This window comes from Phycomyces blakesleeanus (genome assembly GCF_001638985.1).
Source record: "Phycomyces blakesleeanus NRRL 1555(-) unplaced genomic scaffold PHYBLscaffold_36, whole genome shotgun sequence".
NCBI lineage: Eukaryota > Fungi > Mucoromycota > Mucoromycetes > Mucorales > Phycomycetaceae > Phycomyces > Phycomyces blakesleeanus.
Window position 1 is genome coordinate 352,309 of NW_017265166.1, and position 27,186 is coordinate 379,494.

At 36.1% G+C, this 27,186-nt stretch overlaps 6 protein-coding genes across 6 annotated transcripts; 5 read left to right on the plus strand and 1 right to left on the minus strand.

Moving 5' to 3' along the window:
• Positions 1 to 316: 316 nt before the first annotated feature.
• PHYBLDRAFT_152529 (hypothetical protein) lies at positions 317 to 716 on the plus strand (the record flags this gene model as incomplete). Its single annotated transcript, XM_018432938.1, has 2 exons — positions 317 to 545; positions 679 to 716. The coding sequence occupies 2 exons, from the start codon at positions 317 to 319 to the stop codon at positions 714 to 716; spliced, it is 267 nt and encodes an 88-aa protein (XP_018284497.1).
• Positions 717 to 4,262: 3,546 nt separating this feature from the next.
• On the minus strand, positions 4,263 to 4,977 carry PHYBLDRAFT_137317 (hypothetical protein). The gene is made up of 3 exons (XM_018429851.1): positions 4,849 to 4,977; positions 4,735 to 4,782; positions 4,263 to 4,637 (listed from the first exon to the last, which is right to left on the minus strand). The coding sequence occupies exons 1-3, from the start codon at positions 4,938 to 4,940 to the stop codon at positions 4,553 to 4,555; spliced, it is 225 nt and encodes a 74-aa protein (XP_018284498.1). The 5' UTR covers positions 4,941 to 4,977; the 3' UTR covers positions 4,263 to 4,552.
• A 193-nt stretch (positions 4,978 to 5,170) lies between these two features.
• On the plus strand, positions 5,171 to 8,431 carry PHYBLDRAFT_128562 (hypothetical protein). Its single transcript, XM_018429223.1, has 10 exons — positions 5,171 to 5,323; positions 5,467 to 5,590; positions 5,763 to 5,860; positions 6,001 to 6,151; positions 6,280 to 6,450; positions 6,756 to 6,869; positions 6,972 to 7,136; positions 7,232 to 7,493; positions 7,615 to 7,893; positions 8,074 to 8,431. Exons 2-10 carry the CDS (start codon positions 5,497 to 5,499, stop codon positions 8,078 to 8,080), a joined length of 1,341 nt encoding a protein of 446 aa, XP_018284499.1. The 5' UTR covers positions 5,171 to 5,323; positions 5,467 to 5,496; the 3' UTR covers positions 8,081 to 8,431.
• A 6,205-nt stretch (positions 8,432 to 14,636) lies between these two features.
• On the plus strand, positions 14,637 to 16,146 carry PHYBLDRAFT_119255 (hypothetical protein; the record flags this gene model as incomplete). The annotated part of the gene is made up of 3 exons (XM_018428673.1): positions 14,637 to 14,743; positions 14,847 to 15,256; positions 15,326 to 16,146. 3 exons carry the CDS (start codon positions 14,637 to 14,639, stop codon positions 16,144 to 16,146), a joined length of 1,338 nt encoding a protein of 445 aa, XP_018284500.1.
• A 5,580-nt stretch (positions 16,147 to 21,726) lies between these two features.
• Positions 21,727 to 24,313, plus strand: PHYBLDRAFT_128566 (hypothetical protein). The gene is made up of 4 exons (XM_018429224.1): positions 21,727 to 21,932; positions 22,005 to 22,484; positions 22,557 to 23,986; positions 24,048 to 24,313. The coding sequence occupies exons 1-4, from the start codon at positions 21,754 to 21,756 to the stop codon at positions 24,200 to 24,202; spliced, it is 2,244 nt and encodes a 747-aa protein (XP_018284501.1). The 5' UTR covers positions 21,727 to 21,753; the 3' UTR covers positions 24,203 to 24,313.
• Positions 24,314 to 24,452: 139 nt separating this feature from the next.
• On the plus strand, positions 24,453 to 27,012 carry PHYBLDRAFT_200781 (hypothetical protein; the record flags this gene model as incomplete). Its single annotated transcript, XM_018439721.1, has 5 exons — positions 24,453 to 24,570; positions 24,618 to 24,680; positions 24,738 to 24,797; positions 24,843 to 25,748; positions 25,817 to 27,012. 5 exons carry the CDS (start codon positions 24,453 to 24,455, stop codon positions 27,010 to 27,012), a joined length of 2,343 nt encoding a protein of 780 aa, XP_018284525.1.
• Positions 27,013 to 27,186: the final 174 nt, after the last annotated feature.

Sequence of the window (27,186 nt, forward strand, 5' to 3'; positions counted from 1 at the left end):
AATGTAGTTCGTAGGCTAGGTTTTTTTTATTAGTAATTATAAATAGTTTACGCTGCAAGTACTTAGTGGGGAGGAGCTGTCTAACCATACACACTACTTATAAATCCATAGTATTATCGTCATAATCAAAAAAGCTTTAACCTCTAAACCCAGAAAAAAAAACCATGAGCAATTATAGCATATCTTCAACATACAGCTGCTCATCAGTAATAATAGTTAAAGTCTTTAAGCTCCGGATACAAGATGATAGACATGTGTATTATTGAAATATAAATATAGACAAGTTTGATATGACCATCCTTGATACCGATCCTGCATGTTGCCCGCCAAGGTTGATCCAAGTTCGATGCCTATTCTTTCACCATTCTCGCTGTATTACAACCTTCAAATCACAAATCTTGTTGGTGTTAACCATCTCGTCACTCATATGGTTTTCGAGATCCCACCAAAAATGCTCAATGAGGTTGAGATCTGGGCTCTGAGCTGGTATGTAGTCCAATCCCTACGCGAAATGGCTATCTTTCCGCCATCTCGAATAAGAGCTGGTATAAAAGCTGGCGTTGTTTTCTTGGAACACAAAGTTTTTGTTCTGTTCTCGTGAAAAGATTTTAAAACAAAGGGGGAAAAGGTCTGAGGCAAAGTGTTCACGTATTGATCTTGGCTTACGATTCCATATAGAAAATCAAAAGTCCCTAAAACCACCGGTCCAGGAATAGCTAAAATTCATAATACTTACCATCCCCTCGCTTGGTCCCCTCGATGATATTTTTCTCTTATATCCTTCGCCGACTTTTCTGATAGCTTTGGGTCTTCTATTATTACCTTTGACTGTAAATTTTAATTAATCGGATCATACAACACCTTTCCATCGGTTATCGGACTACTTGACTTGAGAAAGAGCCCAGTTCAGCCGTTTTTTTACTCTTGTGGGTTTCTGTCAAGGCTTGGGTTATGGGCTGTGATATATGAACCAAAGTTTAAAAGCATAATGCGGCGAGCTACTATGACTTTCAATCCTATTTTCAATGTGTATAGTTCTTCCGGATTATTTTTCTTGGCTCAGGCTGACTCTGTTTTTATTCTCTTAATGCTGGATTTGACTATAGGCAGACTCGTGTCAAAAGTAGCTGAAATCTTGTTAGTGCCTTAATTTACACAAATTCATACACATGATACATCCGTATTTACAAGGATTGTCTTTCTCATTTTAAATGCAAGCAATAGTTGATGGGATTTGATCCTGCATGTTGTATTCGGATAATAGAATTTAAAAAAAAAACATTTTGATTTTTTATTTTATCGATTTATTTTGGCTGTTTTTGGGTGCAAGCTTGTATATTTTTCAGCGTGAGTGTATTTTATTTTATTTTATTTTTTATTTTTTAATTTTAATTTTAATTTTAATTTTTTATTTTTAATTTATAAAAAAATTTGAAAAAACATAAAAAAAACACAAACAAAAAATTGAAAAAACAAAAAAAAAATCAAAATCTATATAAAATGATTTAAGAAAATCAATTTATATAGATTTTGATTGGTTCATTTTCATTTATTTTATTGAATTTATTTACCATTGGTGGCCAGCCAATGATGAAAGTGGGATCTCCCTGTTGGACGAGAAAATTTTCAAAAAACTCGCAGTGGGCAACAGATAGGTTATCAGCATTCTACACCTGCATAGACATCGCGTGGTTTATATAGTTTGGTTTATAGGTCTTCAACTGTGAAAGTCTTTCGACCGGTTTACTAAGGCCACATCTATGAGCAGACTACGTAGATAACCGCCACAATAAAGATCTGAAAAATTTGCAAACTTTTGGCCCCTTTTTATAGACAAAATGGTTCAATTCTTGTACGACCTTTTGCAATTGAAAGAAAGTCACGGAACGTGAAAATTAAAATGATTGGTGTTTGAAAAATGAGTCAATGACTTTTAAATCATTTTGATTGGCTTTTAAAATTGTGACGCCATATGAAAAAAAGAGTCCTTGGGGTTGAAATAAAAAAGTCACATCAGAGAGAGAAAACCGAGGCGGCTAAAAAGAAAAGTCACCGCAAAAATGGCTCATAGTGTTAGGAAGGATATTGGATACGTGACTTATTATTTCTAGGTGACGTCTATTGTTCTATAAGGTTCTATGAGAAAGAAAATATTCAGTGTGTGAGTAATTTGGTGATTGCATAGTATCTAAAGCGTACACAGCCGTTTGCTGCCCAAAGTAAAACGAACTTCTTTAAACGATTATTTTTTTAAAAAGAGAATATAAATCCAAGTATTTATGCTTTTTCAAACGGCTCCTATTTAAAATCCATTTAAAGGAGTTACACTACAAGAGGTGTGCACGGCCGTTTTGGCCGTTTTTGGGTTTTTTTAAGAACTGAAAATCTCAAACAATATTTTCAATATTTTTTCTTCTTTGGCATTAAATGCATCCTCTTCAATGAGTAAGTTGCAATAGTCGGCTTTAAAGGATTAGGGCTTCACAAATTACAGCAATACATATTTGTATTTTTCTTTTTCAAAAATATCAGTAAATAATAATTGACCAACAAATTGCATTACTACGAAACTCATATTTTTTAAGGACAATACATTTTTTTGTAGAAAAACGGGTATTTAAAATGAAAAATTGAAAAAAAGATAGACTTTTGCTTATATAGATAAAATAGAGAGGGTGTCTTCGAGCCTGAATTGCAAATGTTTGCAATTTTTTATTTTACGCGACGAATTAAATTCCAATACTTGTTTTGCAAATTTCATGGTGGAGGCCATTTAGTGAGCATTTGAAGCCAAAAGTTAGGTAATCCCTGATTTTTTACTTCAAATGCTCACTAAATTTCTAGTAAAAATTGGGCTTATTTTTCCCACTTCAAAACAAAATGTATGATAGCCAGTAGCCTCTTCTTCATACTTACTTAATAAAATAGGCCTTGGAAAGTCAAGTTTATTAAGGTCTATTTCCTCTAAATTTCTTAGTATCAATGTTTTCAACTTATAATATTCATAACTGTGTCTGAGCTTTATTCTTATTTTTGATTGGGTTTTACAAATAATTATTTTTTAGTCATCTTGAAATTATCATAACTCGACACCCTCTCTAATAGTGCTTCTTATTATTAAAATTCCTTAAAAATTTAATAAAGACATACAGAATATATACATATAAATGGGGTTTTGGTTTGATTTGGTGAATAATTTGTAGTCTAGATTTAATTACTGATTTTTTGTATTTTTATAGGGACAAGCTCAACGTTAAAGCTCTTGATAATTTTATTTTTATTTTCTCTATTTCCCTGTTCATCCTCCCCCATTTGGTTCAATTGATTATATTTTCTTTCTTGAACCTTTTTACTGCTTTTCTGATATCTCTGACTCCACTACCATTACTTTTGACTGTAACTTTTGATTCTTCGGTCCAATTGACATCCTCACCAGTCCATTCTGACCGTCTTTTCCAATGACTTTTGTTAAAGCTAGCTTATAGGCTACGATATATTATCCAAGGTCTAAAATAGTTGAGATACCCGATTATTGTCTTACTAAAAATTAGTACTCTCATCTTCTTCATAAACACTTTTAACGCAAGGTATGAGCCAAATTGGGATCCTCCCGATCCACTCGCACAATGTGCATTTCAATCCTCTCGTCAATCTTTCTAGGTCGTCCGAATTCCCTTTTTTATGGCCCTGGAGTTCTTGTTTATCCCATTATCTTAGAAGTATATATAATTTAAACCTATTATTTCAAGTCATACACATTATATATTATATATATTCTTTAACAAAAAATGCAGTAATAGATGGACTAGAATTATGATTGTAAAGATGGGTACCAAAAAGAAAGACTACAACACCAACAAAATTAAACTAGTTGACACTGTCTATATGATAATACTGAAAGTATACAGCAACCATCCATTTATTCCAAAGAACACTCTAATACTGTTATTTTTATTTATTTATTACAGGAGATTTATATGTATAAATTTTGGATCTTTGGGTTCAATACTGACAATGATTGCTACTCAATTCATAATACTGCTTAATATTTTGTAATATGAAAAAAAAACCCTGTATTTCTCATTTTGAAACTTTGTATTTAATACTCTAGACATCTATTTAGTAGTAATGTTTTTTCTTTTATATATATATATGATATATGAAAAGGAATTTCGATCCAATAAATCTTGGAATCAATTGCACAACGCGGGATTCTAAAAATATGTCAGAAACCTAACCCCCTCCTTTGTGTTTCATGCAGTCAAAGTTGAATATATCAAGACCCTTTTTTTTATAAAGAAAAAAAGTTACGAGAATAAAAGTAAAATAAAAGCTCATAGGGAATTACAACAGAATGGTAGTATTTGTAGAATGTCTTTCAATAGCTTCCCCAACATCCCCCAAAGTAAGTGAAATATGTTCTTTTTATATATATATATGTATGTATATATGTATATATGTATATATGTATATATGTATATATGTATATATATATATATATATATTCTTCTTCTTCTTTTCTCTTGTTCACTCTCCTTTCTCCTTTCACGTTTTAGGTGTGCTTTCCAGAAGGTCGAAGTCCAACGCGAATAGGATTGATGAGAGGGTGAAGTTGGGCGAGGTAAGTGATTGCCCACCTAAACAAACAAACAGACAAACGAAAACAGAAATGTTAAATAAAACTTAAACAATAAAAACGCAATAATAAAATAATAATCCCGGTTGAGAACTTACATGAGGTAGCAGCAAACAAGAGACATGATGATGATGGTTCGAATCACCCTTGAAATTTGAAATCAAGGTAAGTCGGTCTTCTCACAGCAAATTCGAATCATTCATAGAACTTACGTTTGGTTATTGCCCTTGGGTGTCAGTATATAGACAATGGCCGAGACCAGAACGACGCCAAGAAGGGCCCAGAGGATGTTGTAGCCTGACATGAAGATGGAACAATAATAATAATAATAATAATAAAAGCACACACACGCACGCACACAAAACAGAACTTGTCTTTCTATCTCAAATTAGCTGAACAAAGGGAAATCCCTGACCGTCACTTGCATCACGTCACATCTCTGCGTCTCCAGGGCGCGTAACACACTCTTTCTCTCTCTCTCTCTCTCTATTCTCTTCTATTCTGTTCTATCTTGCTCTGCTCTGCTCCATACTACTCCACACTACTCCACACTACTCTACACCACTTTAAACTATTCTACTATTCCTTGGTCCTTTTTTCTCCTTCTTTCTCTTATTTTTTCTTCATTCAAGACTTTAGACAGCCGACTTACCTCTTCACTCTCTATCTCTATCTCTTCTTATTCTGGTTTGTTGCTCAAACTCTTTATAGCCTTCATTGTGTAGACTTACTTTTTTTTCTGCCTTGGTTTATATTATATTATACTATATTATACTATGTCATGTTATTGTCTACATTTGACTCTCACTTCTTGTGTGGTGACATGACAGACATCTCAACGACAATCTAAGCTAGCATAAATGCAAACATCTACAGGCACAACCGAAACTGAGAATAAGTGGAAATTCTCACAGTGTTTTGGAGATAAAGGCGACTCTGAGGATATTACAGAAGGTACAGTCGTACTAAGAATAATAATATAATAATAAAAATCATTGTACTTCTTGGATACCTCTAATGGCTGTATTTACTGAGCCTCATTTTGATTATTAATTTGTTTATATTTCATTATATCTTATTGTTTTGTCTTCTATTTTTCTTTATCTGTCCTTAATCTATTGAACAGCTGATATCATCTCTGCCGTTGAATTTGATCATACTGGAGACTATCTTGCCACAGGTGACAAAGGTGGAAGAGTAGTCTTATTTGAACGAAACGAAAGCGTAAGGGAAAAAATGGGCTGATCTTTAACGATGACAACTATAACTATAACGACCACTGCGAACACAACGACCAACGCAGCAACAACATTTTTTTTCGTCTGTTTAACAAAGAATTTCTTATTTTTTTTTTGAATTTGTAGAAAAAGGGGTGTGAATATAAATTCCACACCGAGTTCCAGTCGCATGAACCAGAATTTGATTACTTGAAGAGTCTGGAAATCGAAGAAAAGATCAATAAGATCAAATGGTGTAGACGAACCAATGCAGCTCACTTTCTATTGTCTACCAATGGTAAGCATTAGAGAGTTCTCGTTGGTTGGTTGGTTGGTTGATTGGTTGGGGGGAGGAAGGCTATATAAGAATGAGAGAGAAAAGAGAGAAAAGCAGCCTTTGTTGTGTCTCATGGTTCGGTCTCTTAGACAAGACTATCAAGTTATGGAAGGTGTACGAACGTAGTCTCAAGGTAGTGCACGAGACAAACATGGCAGTAGACAACGGTGGATTTCAACCTTCAAGACACCTTTCGCTTCCAAAGCTGTCTCATCAGGATACTATTGTGGCAGCTATTCCCAGAAAAATTTATGCAAATGGTAAGAATATATTTAATATATGATTTATTCAAGACAAAAAGAAAGAGAGGTGCAGAATAAATACATACATATAGCCTGTAAAGATAATATGTTATAGCCTAGCTTTCTCTATTACATATGTCTCTTCTCCCTCTGTGTGTGTGTGTGTGTGTGTGTTTCTTTTTCTTTGCTTTTCCTTTTTCGTTCTACCCTATTTTTCTTCTTTCCTTTAATCCTTTTTTGGGGTGAGGATTTGCGGAAAGTGAAATCTATAGTTTAACAAAAAAAGGGTAAAAAATAAAAAATAAAATTATCTGTCTTTGTAGCACATGCGTATCATATCAATTCGATGTCAGTCAACTCGGACAGTGAGACGTATATATCAGCCGATGATTTGAGGATTAACCTTTGGAATATGGATATTTCGGAACAAAGCTTCAGTAGGTGGTTTCTTTATAGAATGTATAGATATACCTATATATGGAAAGAGAAAGATATAGAAACAACTAGTAGCAAGACTGAATAATATTATTATCTTCTAGATATTGTGGATATTAAGCCTGCCAACATGGAAGAGTTGACAGAGGTTATCACTGCTGCTGAGTTTCATCCTCTTCACTGCAATCTGTTGATGTACAGTAGCAGTAAAGGAACCGTAAAATTGGCAGACATGAGAGAATCTGCATTGTGCGACCAGAATGCCAAGGGTAAGACTTTCATGTTGTGGTTTTTAAGTATACATATAACAATTCCATGGCAAAAATCAGTATAATATAATATTAATAATACTTTTTTTTGGTAGTGTTCGAGTCGTGTGAGGATCCAAACAATAGATCCTTTTTTTCAGAAATCATTTCATCCATATCTGATGTCAAGTTCAGTCCTGATGGTCGCTATATCCTTTCGCGCGACTACCTCACACTCAAACTTTGGGATGTTAATATGGAAAAGAAACCTGTAAAGACCATTAACATTCACGACAATCTTCGCAGCAGCCTTTGCGACTTGTACGAAAATGACTGTATTTTTGACAAGTTTGAGACTGTATTCAGTGGAGACGGAAAGTACGTTTGCATTATCTATAAAATAAAGAGAAACACAGCAAACAAGCAAGGCCTTCAGATATCTACACACGATCTAACCGTAACTTCTTTTTATTTTTATTTTTGACAAATGAATCATAAGGAGTGTCATGACAGGATCTTATAGCAACAACTTCCACATATATGATCGCGACACTTTGTCTGAGACTAGCCTTCAAGCTGACAAGGGTGCGTTTAGAGCTAAGCGGCTTGGTTCGGCAAAGAACAAGATGACTATGGGCGGCCCACGTAACGGAGGCATGAGAGGAAAACGAGATGAATCAGATTCGATTGATTTCAATAAGAAAATCCTTCATGCATCGTGGCATCCTCAAGAAAATACTATCGCTGTTGCAGCCACCAACAATCTCTTTATTTTCACGTAAGTTTTTCCTCTTCTTTAGTTATAAACTTTACTATTATTATAAAGGAAGAACAAAAAGACCAACCTTTTATATATATATATATTATGGATCCTAATTTATTATAACAACAATGCCACTATCATCGTTGCCTTTGTCATTATTATTATTGTTGTTGTTTTCTTTTATTTTTATTACAGTGAGTAAGATTTCTCTACCTATATCTTTTTTCTTTTGGTAAGAAAGAAAGAGAAAATTGAATGAAATGTAAAAAAAAAGCCAACAAATGGACTTCCTTAAGATGCATTTGTCTAAAGATCTTTATATGTATATATGTATATATGTATATATGTATATATGTATGTATGTGTTTGTGCTTTTATGTGTGTATCTTTTGGCTGTATATTATTGTTCATCTGTAATGACCTTTCGTGCCTGTGTGTATAAAAAACAAGAAAAGAGAAAAGAAAGAATCCAAGGCAAATATTATCATTTATCTTTTAAATAATAATAAAATTACAGACGCGCACCTATGCGAATGTCAATCATGACATCTCCCACTACTTGATCAAATAAGATATATATATATATATATATATATATATATATATATATATATGTATGCTAAAATTTGGACAAGGAAAGGATCATTTTAATTAGAAACACGATGTCTTGGATACAAATCAGTAAATTGCGATATTTTGAATAAAAAGATGGTTTTAATAAGAGCTTCTATTACTTTTGTAAGTCTTTTAAGAATCGTAATTTGATTAAAGAGAGCCTTTTTTTTTAGTTACTCTTTTTTATTATTAATTGTTAATTGTCGCAAGTTTATTGCTATTAATTTTAGAATTATAAATTTTGATCCGCATGATAAAAAAAAAGCAATGAGAAAAACAACCACGCGCAAAACATATGACAATTGTATTAACACAAAAGTACAAGGACAAGATATTACACTGGATTTAATTGTCATGTCCTTAATTTACAAATTTGTACAAGATTTTGTTTATGTAAGTTGACCACAATAGTAAATGATTATATTAAGTCTTCATTTTCTTAAAAAAAACAAAACCAACAAAACCTTGTTTGAAACCTGTATTATGTAAAAGTTCAATACAGTACATTACAAGTACAAATGCACCAAATAAATTGTATGCTTTTCTAATATAATCTATATAACGATCTATTTCACTTATAAGCATGTAACTGTGTAGTAACATGAAAATGAGAATAAAAGTAGATATTTGTAACAGAATATAATTAATATTTTAAGACCAAGCATTATATCCTTTAAAGAATATTATATATAAAAAAGCATAAGGTGTATATGTTTTACTTTTATATTTTAAAGTAAAATAAAAACAAAACAAGGAATATCAAAAAAATATATAATAAGAGCAACAACAACAATAACAGGAAAGAAAGCGAGAATGAAAATGAAAATAAAAATAAAGAAAAGGGAATGACAATGTACAGTAAAGTCTTCTTTGAAGATGTAAAGGTATCAATAAATAAATAGAATAAAAATGCTGTTTTTAGGATAAGAAGAAGAGCAGAAGGAAAAACGGATAAAAGCAGGAATTGTTTTACTCATGTTGAGTGGTTATTTCGCCGTATGTGTCGTGTTGGACCTGGCTCTGCTGTAGATGTTGGTATAGATGTCAATGGTACAGGTCCAAGTGGTTTCTTTGGAAATATACTGTGGTCACGGTCACCATTTATCCCTCCCACGATACGGTCCTCATCGTCGCTCTGAAGTCTCACCATCGCTTCACCGTTTCGCTTAGCTTCAACCTCCCTCAGCTTACGTTGACGCTCTCTACGACGCCTGTAGAACCCTCCTTTTCGCCTAGCTACTTCAATACCATTACAGAATATTTCAAATTGACAGAACAAGCAAGTCCAATCATCTGGATTTATATTTCGAATAACCGAAACCTCAGAAAACAAATCATATCCAGACGACAATCCCTGGTCTTCCTGGTTTTTTCTTCTCTGCGCCTTTTTACCCTTCTTCCCGCTGGTTATGGTTTCGGAAGTGCCAGCGGAAGAAGCAGCTGACATGAGGGTTGAATTATTGGGTTTGATTGAAGAAGGAAGAGGAAGAGGAAGAGAAGAGGATGAAGAAGAAATAGATACTTTGGAATGTTGTACAGGTCGCTTTCTCTCCAAATCTACATTAGACTTTTGGGCTTTGGTTACTACATTCGGCGGGCCTGTTTGTTTTCCCTTTTTTTTCTTGGGCGTATTAGAGGATTTCTTCCCTTTACTCGATAGTTGTTGAGGTATTGGCGGCGGTGGTGGTGGAGGCGGTGGTGGCAGAGGTGGAAGTGGTAGTGGCAGTGGTACTGAGCTAATAGGGTCACTCGGCAGTCTAACCGGATCAATCCGGTTTCGCTCTCTAAACTTGCTGGGTCGCACCACACGTGGAGTGGCTTTAGGAGACTTTGCTTGTTTCAAAACCTCTGTCAATCCTATAGATCGTTTTGAGAGTTGTATCTCTTCAAGTTCCGGAAGTTTTTTCCACTTTTCTTTTGTATTTTCATCAATGGAAAAATCAAAGATTTTGTCAGAGAATCGCCCACCAGCATGGTGCATCGATTCACCATCATCTTCCCCTGCCTTTCTCCCACGATCTTTCCTCCGGTTGTCTTTTCTCTCTTCCGCATTATTAGTCTTTGTTTCAAGATCATTTGCTACCGAGCGCTTCATTTTCTTTGTTTTCTCTCGGTAGATAGCATCAATAGGACCAACAGACTGTTGTGCCTCAATATTCTCATATTTAAACCCATTTTGACTACTATTCGTTCCATTGAATGTTGCAGCTGTATTTGTATCCCAGTTTTCTCTTTGTCCGGTTGAATTCTGTGTATTGCATGTTGCGCCGAAAGTATTGTTGGTTTGTGCTTTAGACTGCCAGACGTGAGGAGTAGTAGAAGAATCAGTAGCAGTAGCCGCAGCACCAGTAGTTGATGTCGTAGTAGTATTAGTAGCTGTAGTAGCCGTTGCTGCTGTTGATGGTGTACTACTTGTTGTGGGAGGGAAAGTAGATCCAACACTAGTATTAGCGCTAGCACTAGATTTTGTGGTTTCAGTCGAAGCATTAGTAAGCTGGGGTAGAGTCCCAAAAATTGACTCCTTCTTGATAGCTCTTCGCTTGTGGGATGGTTTGGGCATTGGGAGTATTCGTCTATGTTGAAGATGTACAAAACTTGCATCATTGGAACCCGTTCTGCGTTCCCTTACCGCAAACCCGGGTTCATTTGCTCGATAGTTCTCAGCAGATACATCCTTTTGGGCCAATACAGGCGCTTTTGGAAATGACATTTGAGAGAGTGGATGAGGTGCATGATCTGTATCGGATAATGGTTTGTCATGGTTATTTCCAGGTGTAAGGGGCCGAATGTAGACAGCAGTACGAGGCATTTCATAGTTCTTTAGATCTACAGCATCTTTTTGACAGGGTATGTTGGCTGAGAAAGAAAACTTGTAATCCGATGGCATATTCACATTGGGCTGTAGCTTGTTTGAAGTCGGTGGTACACCAAACCCAGCCTGATGCGTGGTGCTTGAGGTGGATGGTGTAAGAGGCGCATTGCTGTTGCTCAACTGTGCTGGTATCTCCTGTGTATCCGGTGCCGCTGTGGTTGCTACTTTGTGTGCTGCTTTGGTTGCTTTGGCATTATCGAGATTGGTCTGTAGCCTGTCGTTAAAATTGAAATTGAATGAAACCAGGGGAATGTTTGCAGTTGGATGATCGTCTTTTAGTGTTCCTGTGGTTTCTGTTGTCGGTCCAGTATCTGAGACATGATGGTTCTTTAGCATTGCCACCAAGTCATCCATCTCAGGTTGGCTACCGGAATGGCTGTTGTTAGCCAGGCCCTGGCTAGAAAAAAATGATACAAATTCGTCTATGCCCTGGTCTTCTTTGAAGGCATTCTTATCTACATGTTCTGCAAGATGTGCCCAAGTGAATGCATCTGTCGATGACTTGGTTGTAATCTGATTTGCAGTGTTTGATTTTGATCGCATCTTTGGAGAGCGTATACGTCGCTGGGAGTGCGGTGCAGGTGTGCCTTTCGAGCTAGTAAAGTTGACAAAGCTATATCCTCCCCAAGGTCGCTTTGGCATTATGTCTGAGTTCGACCCATGACCTACAGAAGATAAGCCAAAAAAAAAGTATATATATATAGGGATTAGCAATGAAAGTATATAACCCCCCCAAAAAAAAAGGAGAGACTAATAAGTGTTCTCACTAGGAATAGTCTGAGCAGTAGAGACTGGGGCATCTTCTTGGCTCGCAGTTTCAACAAGAGATGACATGAAAGGCTCATCAATGGGCAAAGGGGGACAAAGCGTATCCTAATAAATGTGGAAATTCACTACTGGAACGACAAAACTACCAAACCCACCTTCAGGTGACGTAGTTCCAGATTTTATAATGAAATTCTCACTCTTTGATGTCACCTTTCAGCGTCTTTCTCCACTTATTAAGGAAGTTGAACTGCGCTCTTTATTTTACAGTTGGCTCGTTACTGATATAAGCTCAATTATATCTCTGCTGTAGATGAGCAAGCATACACATAAACTTGTATATATATATATATATATTACACCAACAGACAGAAAGATTTGGCTATGTACATATGCATATTTAAAACAAATTTGTTTGGACCAAAGCTTGTGATATTTAACAGCTTGTTTAGGGTTAATTACAGTAATTAAATAAAAAACCAGTTTTTTTTCTCTTTTACTTTTACGTTTACCAATACCACAATAAGATAATAAAAAAAACAATAAAAAAAGACTGATTAGTTCATAAGCATAAACACATTGCAGGAGTATGTCGATTTATAAATAAATCTGAATTTGTTTAAATGCACCTTCTTATTCAAAGCAAGACCTAGGACATTTGATCCAAATAAGAAGAAAATACATAATTTATAATCTAGTGCTTATTACCAAGTCCTGTTAGTGTACATGTATGCAAATATGGGCCATATATAAAGAAACTGGGCGCCAGAATTCTTGCAGATGCTTATATAGAAATATCTTTACAGTGGATTAATCATTTGAAATATCGGGTCTTATTCAATTTATCTGTGTTCGATGTATTTAATGAACTTTATTTTATAATACAAAAACCAAACCAAAACTTTGTGAGTAAGCATTGTACTTTATGCATGAGTAATTATCTATATACAGTGGTTTAAGAATACTATTATTATTATCATTTTCATGATCCAAATCTTCAAGCATTCTTGTAGATTAATCGACAGAATATATATGTATATATCTTAACTTTGATAAAAATCTACGGTTTCAAATAATGATAATAATAATAATAATAATGAAAAAAGGCTCAACAAATTGAATAATTTATATTTTGTGTTCCTGAATTATCTTGTAAATAGATTTGATATTTAAACATCAGTCATTATTTACCACTTGGGTTGAGCTAATATAGAATGAAATAGTGTGTCGCGATTGTGGCTTGAATTAGTAAAATAAAGCCGTTGTTTTGTTTTATATATATATGTACTGCATTGAGCCTTTTATTTTATCTTATAGGAAACTCTTGGAAGAAAACTTAGCTGACTAAGAGTAGCTACCAAGACAAACAGAAATATTATCTAATACAGACAGTGTCAATTAATGATCTTAGTTTGGTTACTTTACATATATATATATCACATAATGATCATTTCATGGATATCAAATGGTTCAAAAAGCATTAGAATTTCCAATATGTATTCATCAATATCCGAGTAATTGGATACCTTTATCTTCAGCTATAGTCCAGTGACTTTGGTATTAAACACAATAATCTTATCGGATTCTACAACAAAATCTTGTATTAACCTTGATACCTTTTGGAGGCGACAGATTTAAAAAAAAACTGTAATTTCTACTACGAAGATATATATATATATATATATTAACATACAAGATGAATCTCTTTTTTGGATATAATTTTGGTTGCTTTTGCATGCTAGAACTATAACAAGTATAACATACACATTTACTATTACTATTACTATTACTATTACTATTATCGGCTTGCTTTATTTCAAAGATGTAAGTCTCACAATATGCCTTTCACTAATATAATTTCTGGAATTATATATACTATATAACATTGTAAGTTCACAATATAGTATTTCATATTTACTTTATTATCATTTGAACGAATTTTCAGTGCAAAAAAAAGGGTATACACAGAGGCCTAGGGACAAACCAACCTGTCCGGACCGGAAAACCTTGAATAAGATCCATCGTACCTGAAAAAAAGCAGTCTTTTCGGGACTACAAATTTAAGAACGCTTTCCCACGGCATTCTTTTTTTTTTTTACTTTAGCCCCCCACTTCATCTCGTCTCTAGATCTAGCTCTTCTTTACCATTTCCTCCCTTTAATAGATTTTTGCTATGCATGTATCGTTTAAATCGAATGTGACGTCTAAACATCCTTATCCTAATATCTCGATTCGCATATAGTAGAAAAAATGTACTCAAGAACCGCTTCTTGTCTCCAAATTTCAAGAACAGCTACGTCTCTGGGAGCAAGACTTTCGAAAACAGGACTTTTTGCTGTAAGTATATCCGTTTAAACATGGTGCAGATATCATTAGAGCCTTGTATTAAGGAATGCTTTAGAGTTCTCTTAATACTAGGGCATTCAGTACCGGGTTGTGTACTCGAGCAGTATATCCTTTGTCTCGCAATGATCTGCTGAGAAGATCCGATCAAAAGATCCCCGAAATGCATACAATTCGGACTTTTCATAGCAGTTTTACAAGCCAAATAATCAAACCCTTTCTGCTAGCAGATATTGGCGAGGGAATTACAGAGTGTGAGGTTATTCAATGGTAAGACAGTAGGGTAGTGTAATATGTATAGCAGATTAGACTCAAAAGGGAAAAAAGGCAAACAAACAATCAAACAAACAAACAAATAATGTTATTATGTAAGGTTTGTGGAGCCTGGATCAAAGGTAGAAGAGTTTGACAAGATTTGTGAAGTGCAGTCAGACAAGGCCTCAGTGGAAATTACATCGAGGTTCTCGGGAAAGATTGTCAAGCTACACTATCAGCTCAATGATATTGCAAAAGTGGGTCAGCCTTTAGTTGACATTGATACAGCTGGGCAAGATTCTAGTCCTGAAGCAGAAAGAGAAGTTTTGGATGCTCCAACTAGTGCTCCTCCTGCTCCGAAAAATGAGGTGAATAAAAAAATTGCCCAAACTCAACCAAAATCAAAAAGAACAGGTCCTAAGTTAGCAACACCTGCTGTACGACGTATTGCCAAAGAAAATGGAATAAACTTGGAAGCTGTTAATGGCAGTGGTGACAATGGAAGAATTCTAGAAAAAGATGTTTTAAGTTTTATTGCTGGAAGTCAAGGTATTGCGAACGCACTAATTTGTTCTAAATATTATTTTTTTAAAAAAGAAAAACTAAGATTAATAAATCTTTTTGACTCGTCAGATCCTTCACCTCAAACTACGCCTGTCTCTTTTATACCTGCTCCTGTCACTCTAGGAGAGCGTACAGAAGCTTTATCCGCCATTCAAAAGGCTATGTTCAAGGCTATGACTCGTTCACTTTCTATTCCACAGCTGGGTTACAAGGACGATATTGAGCTCAATGCCACTACTGAATACAGAACTGCCTTGAACAAGCATATATCCAGCAACCCAAGCCAATACCCCTTTGCAAAGATGACATACCTCCCCATATTTATCAAATGTCTTTCGATTGCCTTGGCTGAATTCCCTATCATGAATGCTTCACTCACTGGCGACCAAAACGATGTAAACTCAGTTCGGATTGTGCTGAGACCTTCTCACAATATCGGTGTTGCCATGGACACTCCTCAAGGTTTAGTTGTTCCAAATATCAAGGATGTTCAATCCAAGACTATTTTTGATATTGCTGCCGAAGTTCATCGTCTTACCGAGCTTGGAAAAAAGAATGCATTGTCTCTGAATGATTTGAAGGGTGGAACCATAACTCTCTCCAATATTGGTGCCCTCGGAGGAACATATGCCAATCCTGTTGTCGTCTCATCCGAGTTAGCTATTGTGGCGCTTGGAAGAACACAGACTCTGCCTCGTTTTGATCGAGACGGTAATGTAGTAGCCAAGCAAATCCTCCCAGTCAGTTGGTCAGCTGATCATCGCTTAATCGATGGAGCCACCATTGCTCGCTTTGGTAACAAATGGAAGAGTTTGATTGAAAACCCAGCCTTATTGGCTAGTGAGCTTCGTTAGATTCTACTTTTGAAAAGAAACAAAAAAAAGTATAGCAAAAATTGATAAAATAGAGCTACTTAGAGGTGTTTATTAATGAAATATATGGTTGCCTATTATTCGCATATTTTCTTTTTCTACATCTTGGCTGCAGATACATATATATAAAAGTATTTATTGAATTGTATGTACCCTTTGTATCGTATATCAATAAAATGATGTTTCGTGATTAAATTGAAAGTACGTAGAGAATTTAGTCATAATTAGATTTCCATCTTAATACTGTGAGAAAATACCCATGCGTTTTAAGATGCCAAAAGATTGACCGTTTGGATTGAAAATAAGGTGCTGGGATTTTACACCCGTTAATAAAACATGCTCCATGTCCTTTGATAGCCCAAATAAATGTATATGTGTACAAAAATCTTGGTACATCAGTCGACATCAATAAATCAAGTCGATCAATATGGTGTAATTTAACTTTAAAGGACATTAAATAAATTAAATGAAGGTTTAGATAATGAGCTCTATCAAATGTATATAACCATGTACTCTTGAATTCCTGGAGGAATCCAATTCAAGGGTGCTTGTCTGTAAGACTGTGTGGTTAATTATCTACCAAAAGGCTGTACAGGTTTCGCACATGGATTTTTGCTGATACAGACAAGTAATACAAGTAAGAATTACAATAGTCATAGGTAGAAAAAGATTTCTAGGAATAAAAGATGCTTTTGCTTTGTTACTTGTAACCTAGCACCTGCTGATAAAATACAATATTTTTATACTTAAATTTTCGTACCTTCTTTTTTTTAAATAACTATTATTTTTGGAAATATTTGATTTCAATCTCAGATTTATACCAAAAAAAAAATTAGACAATTTCTTTTCTTGTTTTGGACAAAATCCTTTTTTACAGTGATTTCCGATTAAAATTCAAGATTTTTATCTGGTCAAACGAGATTTCTCTACTGTTCAAACTGTCCTATGGTACTTCAATATTTCTTTTGGTGAGATAGAACATGGCATTTACCCTCCACGTCAAAAACAAAAAGCAAGCTATATATAAGAGATACATGCAGTACCTTTACTGTCAATTAAAAAAATAAATACTTTCTAGCGTTACTATTGCTTTATTGAACAGTCTGAGAGGGGGTTTCTTTTCATAGTAGCAATTTTTTATGGGTACATGCGTGCTTTCATATAGACTGATATGGAAATCACTTACAATAGTTAAAGCTGTCCAAGTAACTGGGGGCTTTGAGTATTTAGACATGTCTATATTTCTCATATTTTCCTGCTTTCTTTTTCAGATGATCGATAACAATAGATAGTAATTATTTATGATTTATACAGCAGGTGTGAGTGTGTGTGAGAGAAATAAAATAAAAAATCGTGTTACTGAAACTTACTTGTCTCAAAGCCAGATTATCAGCAGGTTTTGTTGAAAGAGCGGCGTGATCGACAGTGATAAGATACACTTTTTTGCTTTCAGTAAATGATGAATAACTCGAAAGAAGCTATGCCAAACTAAGAGGCAATCCATTGTCTCAATACTTCTTCATATTCCTCTAAGCTCTCCCGTTTCTCTTTTATAGAAAGAAATCAATAAATTACTCTACATGCTACCAGCACAATCTTCGGGTTCTATCTGTGTTAGTTCTTTATCTGTACTGAACATATCTCATGACACAATCAGGCTCTTGGCATAAGTATCTTGGTGAGACTTGGCTAGATCCGAACAACAGCAAAAGATCGAAAACAGGTAATAATATTCTGAAGGTTTTTTTTCTGGAATATCACAACATTTCAAAGCCATTCATCTTTAATTTTTTTATGAGTATTTCAAATTGAGCTTAATAGCGTCTAATGTTTTGAGCTAAATTCACTATTAGAATAACCTTAACAATGAGTATTAGATTAGTTTTTTCTGTTAGTCATAATATGATAACAGTAATCGATATATAAAATCTTTCGCTTAATTTGACACTAGGAGTCCAAGTGTCCCCTTAATTTCTAGGCCTTTTAAAAGATGTGTAAAAGTACCGAGTTTTCTTTCTATATAAAATTATAGACAAGTCCTTCCTTATACCTCTTTCACATATTAGAATTGGAATGATACAGAGAAGATTATCGTGACCCCTGCACATATAAAGTCGTATACTGCATTTATATGTTAAAAATGTCATATAAAGACACTTTGTCTCGTTAATGGACCATCTCGTTACGAGGGTCAGTAATGAGAAATTTACTATTGAAAGGTTCTGTGAGGTAGGATTCACAATATAAAAGTTACAATGCCAGTTAACAAACAGTCAGTAAAGTAAATTCTAGAGTACTAATAGGCTGCTTGCTTATCAAGTTTAATAATAAATATACTTTCTGTTTTCCTTGTTATCACAACGGTACAGCTGGTATCGGTATGGGAAGAAAAGACTTAATACAGTTAGTTATTGGCTACCAAAAAAAAGGTTCTATAGGCATAATCTTTTTTAGAGCATCTCCAGCATTATCGTTTTTGTTTTTGTTTTTAAAAAAATCTTTATATGTAGAAGAGTTTTTCTTTGTATCTTTACAAAATTTTCGGCTTGCTATTCACGCTTCACTATTGATTATTATTTTACCATTGGTATAATATAGCTTTATAAAGAAGAATGAAGAGAATATAAAAGCTTCAATAAATAAATAGATAAATAAAATTCAAGACCTTGAAAAGATCTACATGTAAGGATCGATTTAAAGATATTGCTGCAAACACATATTTGGAAAGCATTTTGTGTCTCAATCTTAAAGATACTGCTGGAAATTCTCCTATATATCAAAGATTGACCTTAAGCATTGTTTCGAGTGTCTGTTTGCAAATGAGCTCATCTTCTGGATTCATATATTCCTAAAAGAAAATATATATGCGCACACACGCACAAAGCAGTCGCCTCAGAGCGTGGGAGTTATTTTTGAGTTTGAGGACAATGTAGGTATAAAAGGATGTGAAATGAACAGGAGATGGACATAAGTAAAAAAAAAAAAAAAAAAAAAAAAGTAGACAAGAAGTGGACACGAAGTCTTTCTTTTTTTTTCTATCCGCCTACGTCATTACCTCCACCTTTACCGTGGTTGTACATAATTTCGAGAATTTTATCAACTTTATTATCTTGAAGTTTGGGGACTATCCCTATTTATAGTAAAACTACTTCTGAGAAGTGGCTGGATGGTTATTAGAATGCGTAAAATGGTCTTCTTTTCTCAGATCAAGTTACTTTGAGAAGAAAAAGGTCTTAAACTGTTTCAATTGACAGTAGAAGCACTGTAGTTTGTACAATGATTTCACTCGCAGCGTTATCTAACGATTAATTTCTTTTGTATCTCGGATAATTATCTTTAAATTGAACAATTATATATAATGCTCATTGCGTTCAATAAAGCACACGATACAATATATATGCTTTTGGTGATTCAAAACACGCATGTCGTATCAAAGATGCTTCCTTTTTTCTTTAAGAAGTAATCAGTGGTATTTTGTACTAATACTGTTGTTTTGGTGTTACAGTAAGAAGAAAAAGAAAAAGAAAAAGACAGTCAAGATATAACGACCCTAATAAAGCCTATCTCTGTCTCACAAAAACCTAAATATAAAATGATTTCTACCCTGAGGGCTGAGAGGCAATTTTGACAAGTATGGGATACATGTATTTTTGTACACTGTACATCAAACGGCAGAGTTTGATACATTCAGTCAAATAAACACGTCTCTGGCTTATTTGAACCATGAATGATAGAGACAGAGGTTTATTAGGAACAAAACCTCGATAAAATAACTAAAGTCGTAAGAAGCATAACAAGAGAGATTTCCAGGACGGAGTAAGTATCATGATTATATATACATATATATAAATGACCCGAGTATGGTTACTTCCATTACTACAAGTATTGTTCCTTGGGTAACTTTGTGCTTTTTGTTCGGCATAAGAGGCAAATTCACTTTCCATGCATGTTTAATACATGTACATACAATTCATATGTATATACCTCTCGGACAAACATATTGACATTATGTAGTTCATTAAGTATGTCGGATATTTTTAAGTGTAGATTGAATACACCAAGTACTACAATTAAAATCTCTTATGCTTCTATTGGACCTTTTCTTTAAAGTAAAATAAAAATAAAGGCTTGGTAGCACAGGTCAAGTTTAATTAAGAAGAAAAAAGCAAAAGTAGGATGGCTTTAAGACGGAGAAAAGGCTGTAAGGATCTAACCAACTCTTGTTAAAAAAAAACCAACAGATTGGTGAAATGCATCTATGGTTCGGCAGAACCGGAGTAAAAAATCTTGTTTTAAGATTGATCAGTTACGATCTTGTCTAGTATTTCTAAAGAACAGCTAAAGGGTTTGTCCGGCATGAGACTAATGGACATGGTGTGTATTCAATTCTATCTGTATACTGAATATAGGGAAATTCAAGGACAATAACAGCCGATCCTTATAGCCAAAAAACATACCGTAATGGTATTAAAATTGTATAAGAATAGTATCTTAGTTTGTGTAAGATATTAGTAAATCAATATTTTCCGTGAGACCATGGATATTTCCCACATTATCCCATGAAAATAATTATATAATAGTAACTGAACAGCTATACAGTTATGCAGAATAATACATAAAAGGCGAAATATGTCCTTTTTGCAAATATACGGATTTAACCTGACTCATACGACCTGGAGACTCAACACCTTCCTCCTTTAATATATCAAGAGACTAGTATAGCCCGACAGGACGGCCTAGATATCATATCATATCATATCATATCCTATCCTATTTTTTTTCTGCTGCCTTAAAAAGCAAAGCTCGACCTTCCTTTTATATCTGACATAGTAATCAATAGATCCCTTTTCTCCCTTTCTTTCAAAGTAAAAGGGTTCAACATTGGAACATTAATGGTATATGCTGTCGGAAGAGAAATAATTATTTCCAAAAGACGGTAGATGCCAAGAAAAAGGCCCTGGTGCTGGGAATCTTTTTATAAAATAAAATAAAGTAAAATCAATTGACTGTTACATCTACTAATAATTGGTCATACTATAGCACACTGGCTCATAATATATCATTCATTCACATTTTTTATAAGCATTTTAAACTTGGTTGGTCACATATCGAAAGTAGACCACACTATAATAGGAAAGCAAAGGTGGTCGAAGCTGATACAAAGGCATTTTTTAAAGTCAAGAAAATAAAAGACTAAAAAAGGAATTTTGAAGATAAAAACCTTTTCCAAATAAAGACATTTTCACCTAACGTATTTTATTTTAACCATAACAATATAATTTAATGATAGGATGACAGTTAAAGTGTATTTGGACCCCGCACTTATAGTGAGCAATACCAACTTTTACAATTCATCTATGTCCAACCATATTGTCCAAACTATAGATAATGATCAATTTTGACCAATTTGTGTAAAATAGAATGAAACATGCCATCCAGTTGGCTCCCTGGAGATCTTCCAAAACTGGAGATAGCACAAAGATGAAGGAGTTTCTAGTTTGCTTTAATATAAAAGAAAGGGTATTGCTTTCAACAATTTTTATTCCCTATCCTTCTCTTTATCAACCTTTTCCTTTCATCATTCTAGTGATGGAAGAAGTAAAGGGCCCCACCTCCTTACATAAGGAAGAGGGCGTAGTCGATTCATCAAAAGTTGTGTATTATGATGAAGTAACTAAAGAAGAAATCTACCGGACCACGTCTACTACAAACCATATCGAAGACGAAGAAGACTCTCCTATTGAAGAAGTCAGAAATGTTGTGCCAAAGTAAGCAGTAATAATACTAATAATAATAATAAAAAAATCACCGTACACATCTTAACATCTTCTTTATTATAGTACCGATGACCCCTCCTTACCTGTATATACCTTTCGCATGTGGCTCCTCGGTATCGCCTTCAGTTGTATTCTTTCATTTGTCAATCAGTTCTTCTGGTTCCGAAACAGTCCATTGATGGTATCGCCACTTGTTGTTCAGTTGCTTTCATTCCCAATTGGAAGGTTCATGGAAAAAGTTATTCCATCCCACCCTTTCTTTAATCCTGGCCCCTTTAACATGAAGGAGCATGTCTTGATCACTGCTATGGCTAACTGCTGTTATAGTACTGCCTACGCCGTCGATATTGTCGTCATCCAGAAACTGTTCTACAATGAAGATCTTGGCTGGGGAGGAGGTCTCCTCATTATCTGGACTACCCAATTTATCGGTTACGGTATGGCCGGCGTACTTCGTCCTTACCTTGTCTATCCTGCAGCAATGATCTGGCCCACAAATCTTGCAAATATCTCTCTTTTCCGCTCATTCCACGTCCTTGACACGTAAGACACCAGAACATAACGTACAAACCACACCGAAAAGTATTGACATAATTTATTATTCTTATTCTATAGTAACTGGACTGGCCCTACTCGTTTCCGCTGGTTCCTTTATACCTTCGCCGCCATGTTTGTCTACTACTGGCTCCCTGGTTATTTCTTCCAGATCCTTACCGCGTTCTCATGGGTTTGCTGGATCAACCCAAAGAACAAGGCCCTCGCTCAGGTCACTGGTGCTAGCGGAGGCTTGGGTATCTTTGCACTTGCTTTTGACTGGGCTACAATTTCTTCCTATCTTACTTCACCCCTTGTTGTTCCCTGGTGGGCAATTGCAAACATCTCCGTTGGTTTTGTTATTGTCGCATGGATCATCGCACCAGCCATGTACTACGGAAACGTATGGGACGCCCAACGCTTCCCCATCCTCACATCTACACTATTCAACAAAGATGGTGAAGTCTGGAACAATAAGCTTGTCCTGACCTCAGATAATCTCCTTGACGAAGCTGCCTATGCAGAATACGGTCCCTTGAGAATGACCACTTTCTTTGCTTTCACCTATGGTGTTGGTTTCGCAGGTGTTACTTCTGTTCTCACCCACACCCTCCTCCACCATGGCCGGGAGATCGTTGAGCAGTTCAGACAATCACGTACAGGAGAAGAAGATATCCATCGCAAGCTTATGCGTGTCTATCCCGAAGTTCCCAGCTGGTGGTACTATATTATCTTCCTCATTTCTTTCGGCGTTTCTTTTGCTGTGATCTATGCTTGGCCCATCCATCTCCCCTGGTGGGGTCTTATCCTCGCAATGGCCATTTCTATTATATTCGTTCTTCCCATTGGTATCATTCAAGCTATTACTAACCAGCAACCAGGTCTCAATGTTATTACCGAGTTTATCATTGGTTACGCCCTTCCCGGTCACCCAATTGCCAACGTCACTTTCAAGACTTACGGTTACATTTCGATGTACCAGTGTTTGACCTTCGTCAGTGATCTTAAGCTTGGTCATTACACCAAGGTACCCCCAAGAGCTATGTTCTTTGTTCAGACTGTCGGTACTTTCTTAGCCGGTCTTATCAACTTGGCTACTGCTCGTTGGTTGATGGAAACTACCGAGAACATCTGTACTCCAGAGGGCTATCCTTTCACTTGCCCCAATGCTCGTACTTTCTACTCTGCATCCATCATTTGGGGTGTAATTGGTCCCGGAAGAATGTTCGGTGTTGGCTCCCAATATAGTGCAACTTTGTACTTCTTCTTGATCGGATTCCTTTTGCCCATTCCCTTCTGGTTCCTTTCCAAGAGATTCCCCGAGAGAAAGTGGTTGTCATACATCCACATTCCTCTTATCCTCAACTCCACTGGTATGATGCCTCCTGCCATGCCCATCAATTTCTCTATGTGGTGTGCTACAGGTTTTATCTTCATGTACTGGTTGCGCAAATACCGCCACGAATGGTGGTCCAAATATAACTATGTCACCTCTGCTGCATTTGATTCTGGTAAGATTTTACTACTTTTCGATTTTTGAATTTTTTTTAACTTGTTATGTTTTGTTTTTAGGCACTGCCATCGCTGGTCTCGTCATCTTTGGTGTTGTTACTGGATCTGGTTATACCCCTGACTGGTGGGGCAATGGTGGCTATGGCGAAAATGGCACATTTGATAATTGCCCGCTTGCTAGTGCTAACGGATCCTCCGTCTGTGCTATCTGCTAAAATATTTACTCCCTTACTACTTAACTATAATTCCTATTATTTTTATAATACCTTTACTTATTCCTATTATTCTACGTACATAAATAAATAAAATAATTAATTTATAAAATCAATTTTATATGCGTTATTGTCTGCTTCGTTTGACAGGCTGTTGATTTAAACTCATAACAGCAGTCCGATGGGGGTTCTTTTGAAATGAAATAGCAAGGGGAAGGCAGAATGTATAACTCACACTTTGAATGGATCCATTATGTTTCCAATCCAATTATCACTTGTAGGAAATCAAAGACTCATTCTTTCCACCCGAGGAAGATCCGGCTTTATTAAGACTCTTCCCTGGTTACGCCATGCGCGAGAATTTGCATCAAGTAAAGTACTAAACTCATGCTTAGACAATGTTGCTCACATTCCAAAGATTCAAAGGATTTTTCGATCAGCAAGACTCGTAACATTGGAATTATTGCTCACATCGATGCTGGTAAAGCTTGATTTATCTCTAATAAATATATAATTCGGAATTTCTAACGTTCAGTAGGAAAAACAACGACATCCGAGCGCATGTTATACTATGCCGGTGTAACAAAAAAGATTGGAGGCAGGTTAGACACCAATACGAATTCTGACTGATGGAAGAAGATAGATATCGACCATGGAGACACAGTTATGGACTATCTGGCGGCAGAACGAGAAAGAGGAATCACAATCAATAGTGCAGCAATTACCTTTGGATGGGAAGGACATCGCATCAACCTAATTGATACACCTGGTCACGTAGATTTTACGATGGAAGTAGAGCGTGCAGTGCGAGTTCTAGACGGTGCAGTAACGGTACTGGATGGAGTAGCGGGCGTAGAAGCACAAACAGAGACCGTGTGGAAACAAGCAGACAAACATTCTATTCCACGAATTGCATTTGTAAATAAGCTTGATCGTACAGGTGCAGCATTTGGACGAACTGTCAAGGAAATGTGGAAAAAACTTAGAGCGCGTCCGCTTGTACTCCAATTACCAATCTATGCAGAAGGTGGACATGGAATCCGTGGCGTTGCTGACTTGGTCACAATGGAAACAGTTTTATGGGATCCTACCAAGATCGATGGTTCTGCTTTTGTACGTGAGCCTTTAGTAGAATCCACAGATCCAAAATTATGGGAAGAAGCGGTCCGAGGAAGGACAGCATTGGTTGAAGCACTAGCCGAAATGGATGATGCTATTGTCGAAGTGTTCTTTGAGGAGGCGGATGGAGAACATTTAGCTGTACCAGCTATAGCACTCAAGGCTGCTCTTCGTAGAGTTACGCTTGAAAACAAGGCTGTCCCAGTGTTGTGTGGAGCAGCATTTAAAAATGTGGGTGTCCAGCCTGTACTCGATGCAGTAATTGACTATCTCCCCAGTCCACTTGACAGACCGCCGGCACTTGCTACTATGCGTGACGCCAAAACAGCACTTATACCTCTATCTGAGGTTGGAAAGTTATGTGCTCTTGCCTTTAAGGTGACTCACGATCCACGCCGTGGCCCTCTTGTATACGTCAAAGTTTATTCCGGTAATATTTAGTGTGTTTATTGTAAATGAATGCTTATATTGATGTATTTTCTGTACCGACCCTGACAGGAAAGCTGCCAGTGAGAGCTACATTGTACAATACCACAACTAACCACAAAGAGAGAGCAAACAAGTTGTTACAAATGTATGCTCGTGAGGCAGAGGAAATTCCAGTGATCCAAGCCGGAAACATTGGAGTAATTGTAGGACTTAAAGACACCCGTACAGGAGACACCTTAGTCTTGGCCAACGACACTCAGGCCATTAAATCAAATCTTCAACTCAACACCATTGAGATCCCCAGCCCAGCATTCTTTGCTGCAATTGAACCGGATGCAGTCTCAGAAGAACAAGCCATCGAAGAAGCTCTCCGTAACTTAACACGCGAAGATCCCTCTGTTAGAGTATGGACTGACGAAGAAAGTGGACAAATGTTAATCAGTGGAATGGGAGAGTTGCATCTCGATATCATCAAAGACCGCCTTATCAATGATTTTAAATGTAAAGCCACCATGGGAAAAATGCGCATCAGTTATCGTGAAACTTGTCAGGCTCCCGGAGTTGCCTCCACTGTGTATGACAAAGAGGTTCTTGGGAAGAAATCCAGGGCAGGTTGTAGTGTGACTCTTGAGCCCACAGAGGACCCCTCGAATCAGATTACTATCCAACTCCAAGAAGATCTTGCTGACTCACTACCCCATTTGACACAAGAAGACATTGATCAAGCAATTCAAACCGGTTACCAGTCTGGATTATCTCGTGGTGCTGTTCTTGGTTTCCCGCTTGCTCAAGTCCATGTTAAAATTGATAAATTAGAGACTTTTGGTGCCGAAACTACATTAGGAGCAATATCTGCTTCTGTATCCAATAGTATTCAAGAGGCTCTTCGTCATGCTGATCCATGTCTTTTGGAGCCCATGATGGAAGTTCACGCTGAAGTGAATGAACATCATATTGGAAGTGTTGTTAGTGACCTCAGTGGTACAAGAAGAGGCCATGTAATTGGCTTATATGCTACAGATGATAAGACCGCAGTCCAGGACACTGAGGTGTATTCTCCTCCAGACAGCCTTCATCAAGACGTTGATGCTTACAAGGCAAAACAGGTTATCAAGGCACATGTTCCTCTTAGTTCAATGCTCGGGTATTCAAACTCTCTTCGTAGTCTGACAGGAGGTAATGGACAATTCTCAATGCGGGTTATTGGTTATGGTGCGATGAGCAAGGATCGAGAAAGATCGGTAGTTCAGGAAATGAGAGGCTGATTTTAACAATTGGGTCCCTCATTCGAGCCACCAAATGGCCGAATTTAATTGGCCAAGAATGTAATAGCATAGAATGGGTAATCTGGCAAGGAGGAATGACCCGGGGATTCAAATAGACAAATTGCAATAAACTGCCCTTTTTTTTTCTCTCCTTCATCTTCATCTTTCATCATG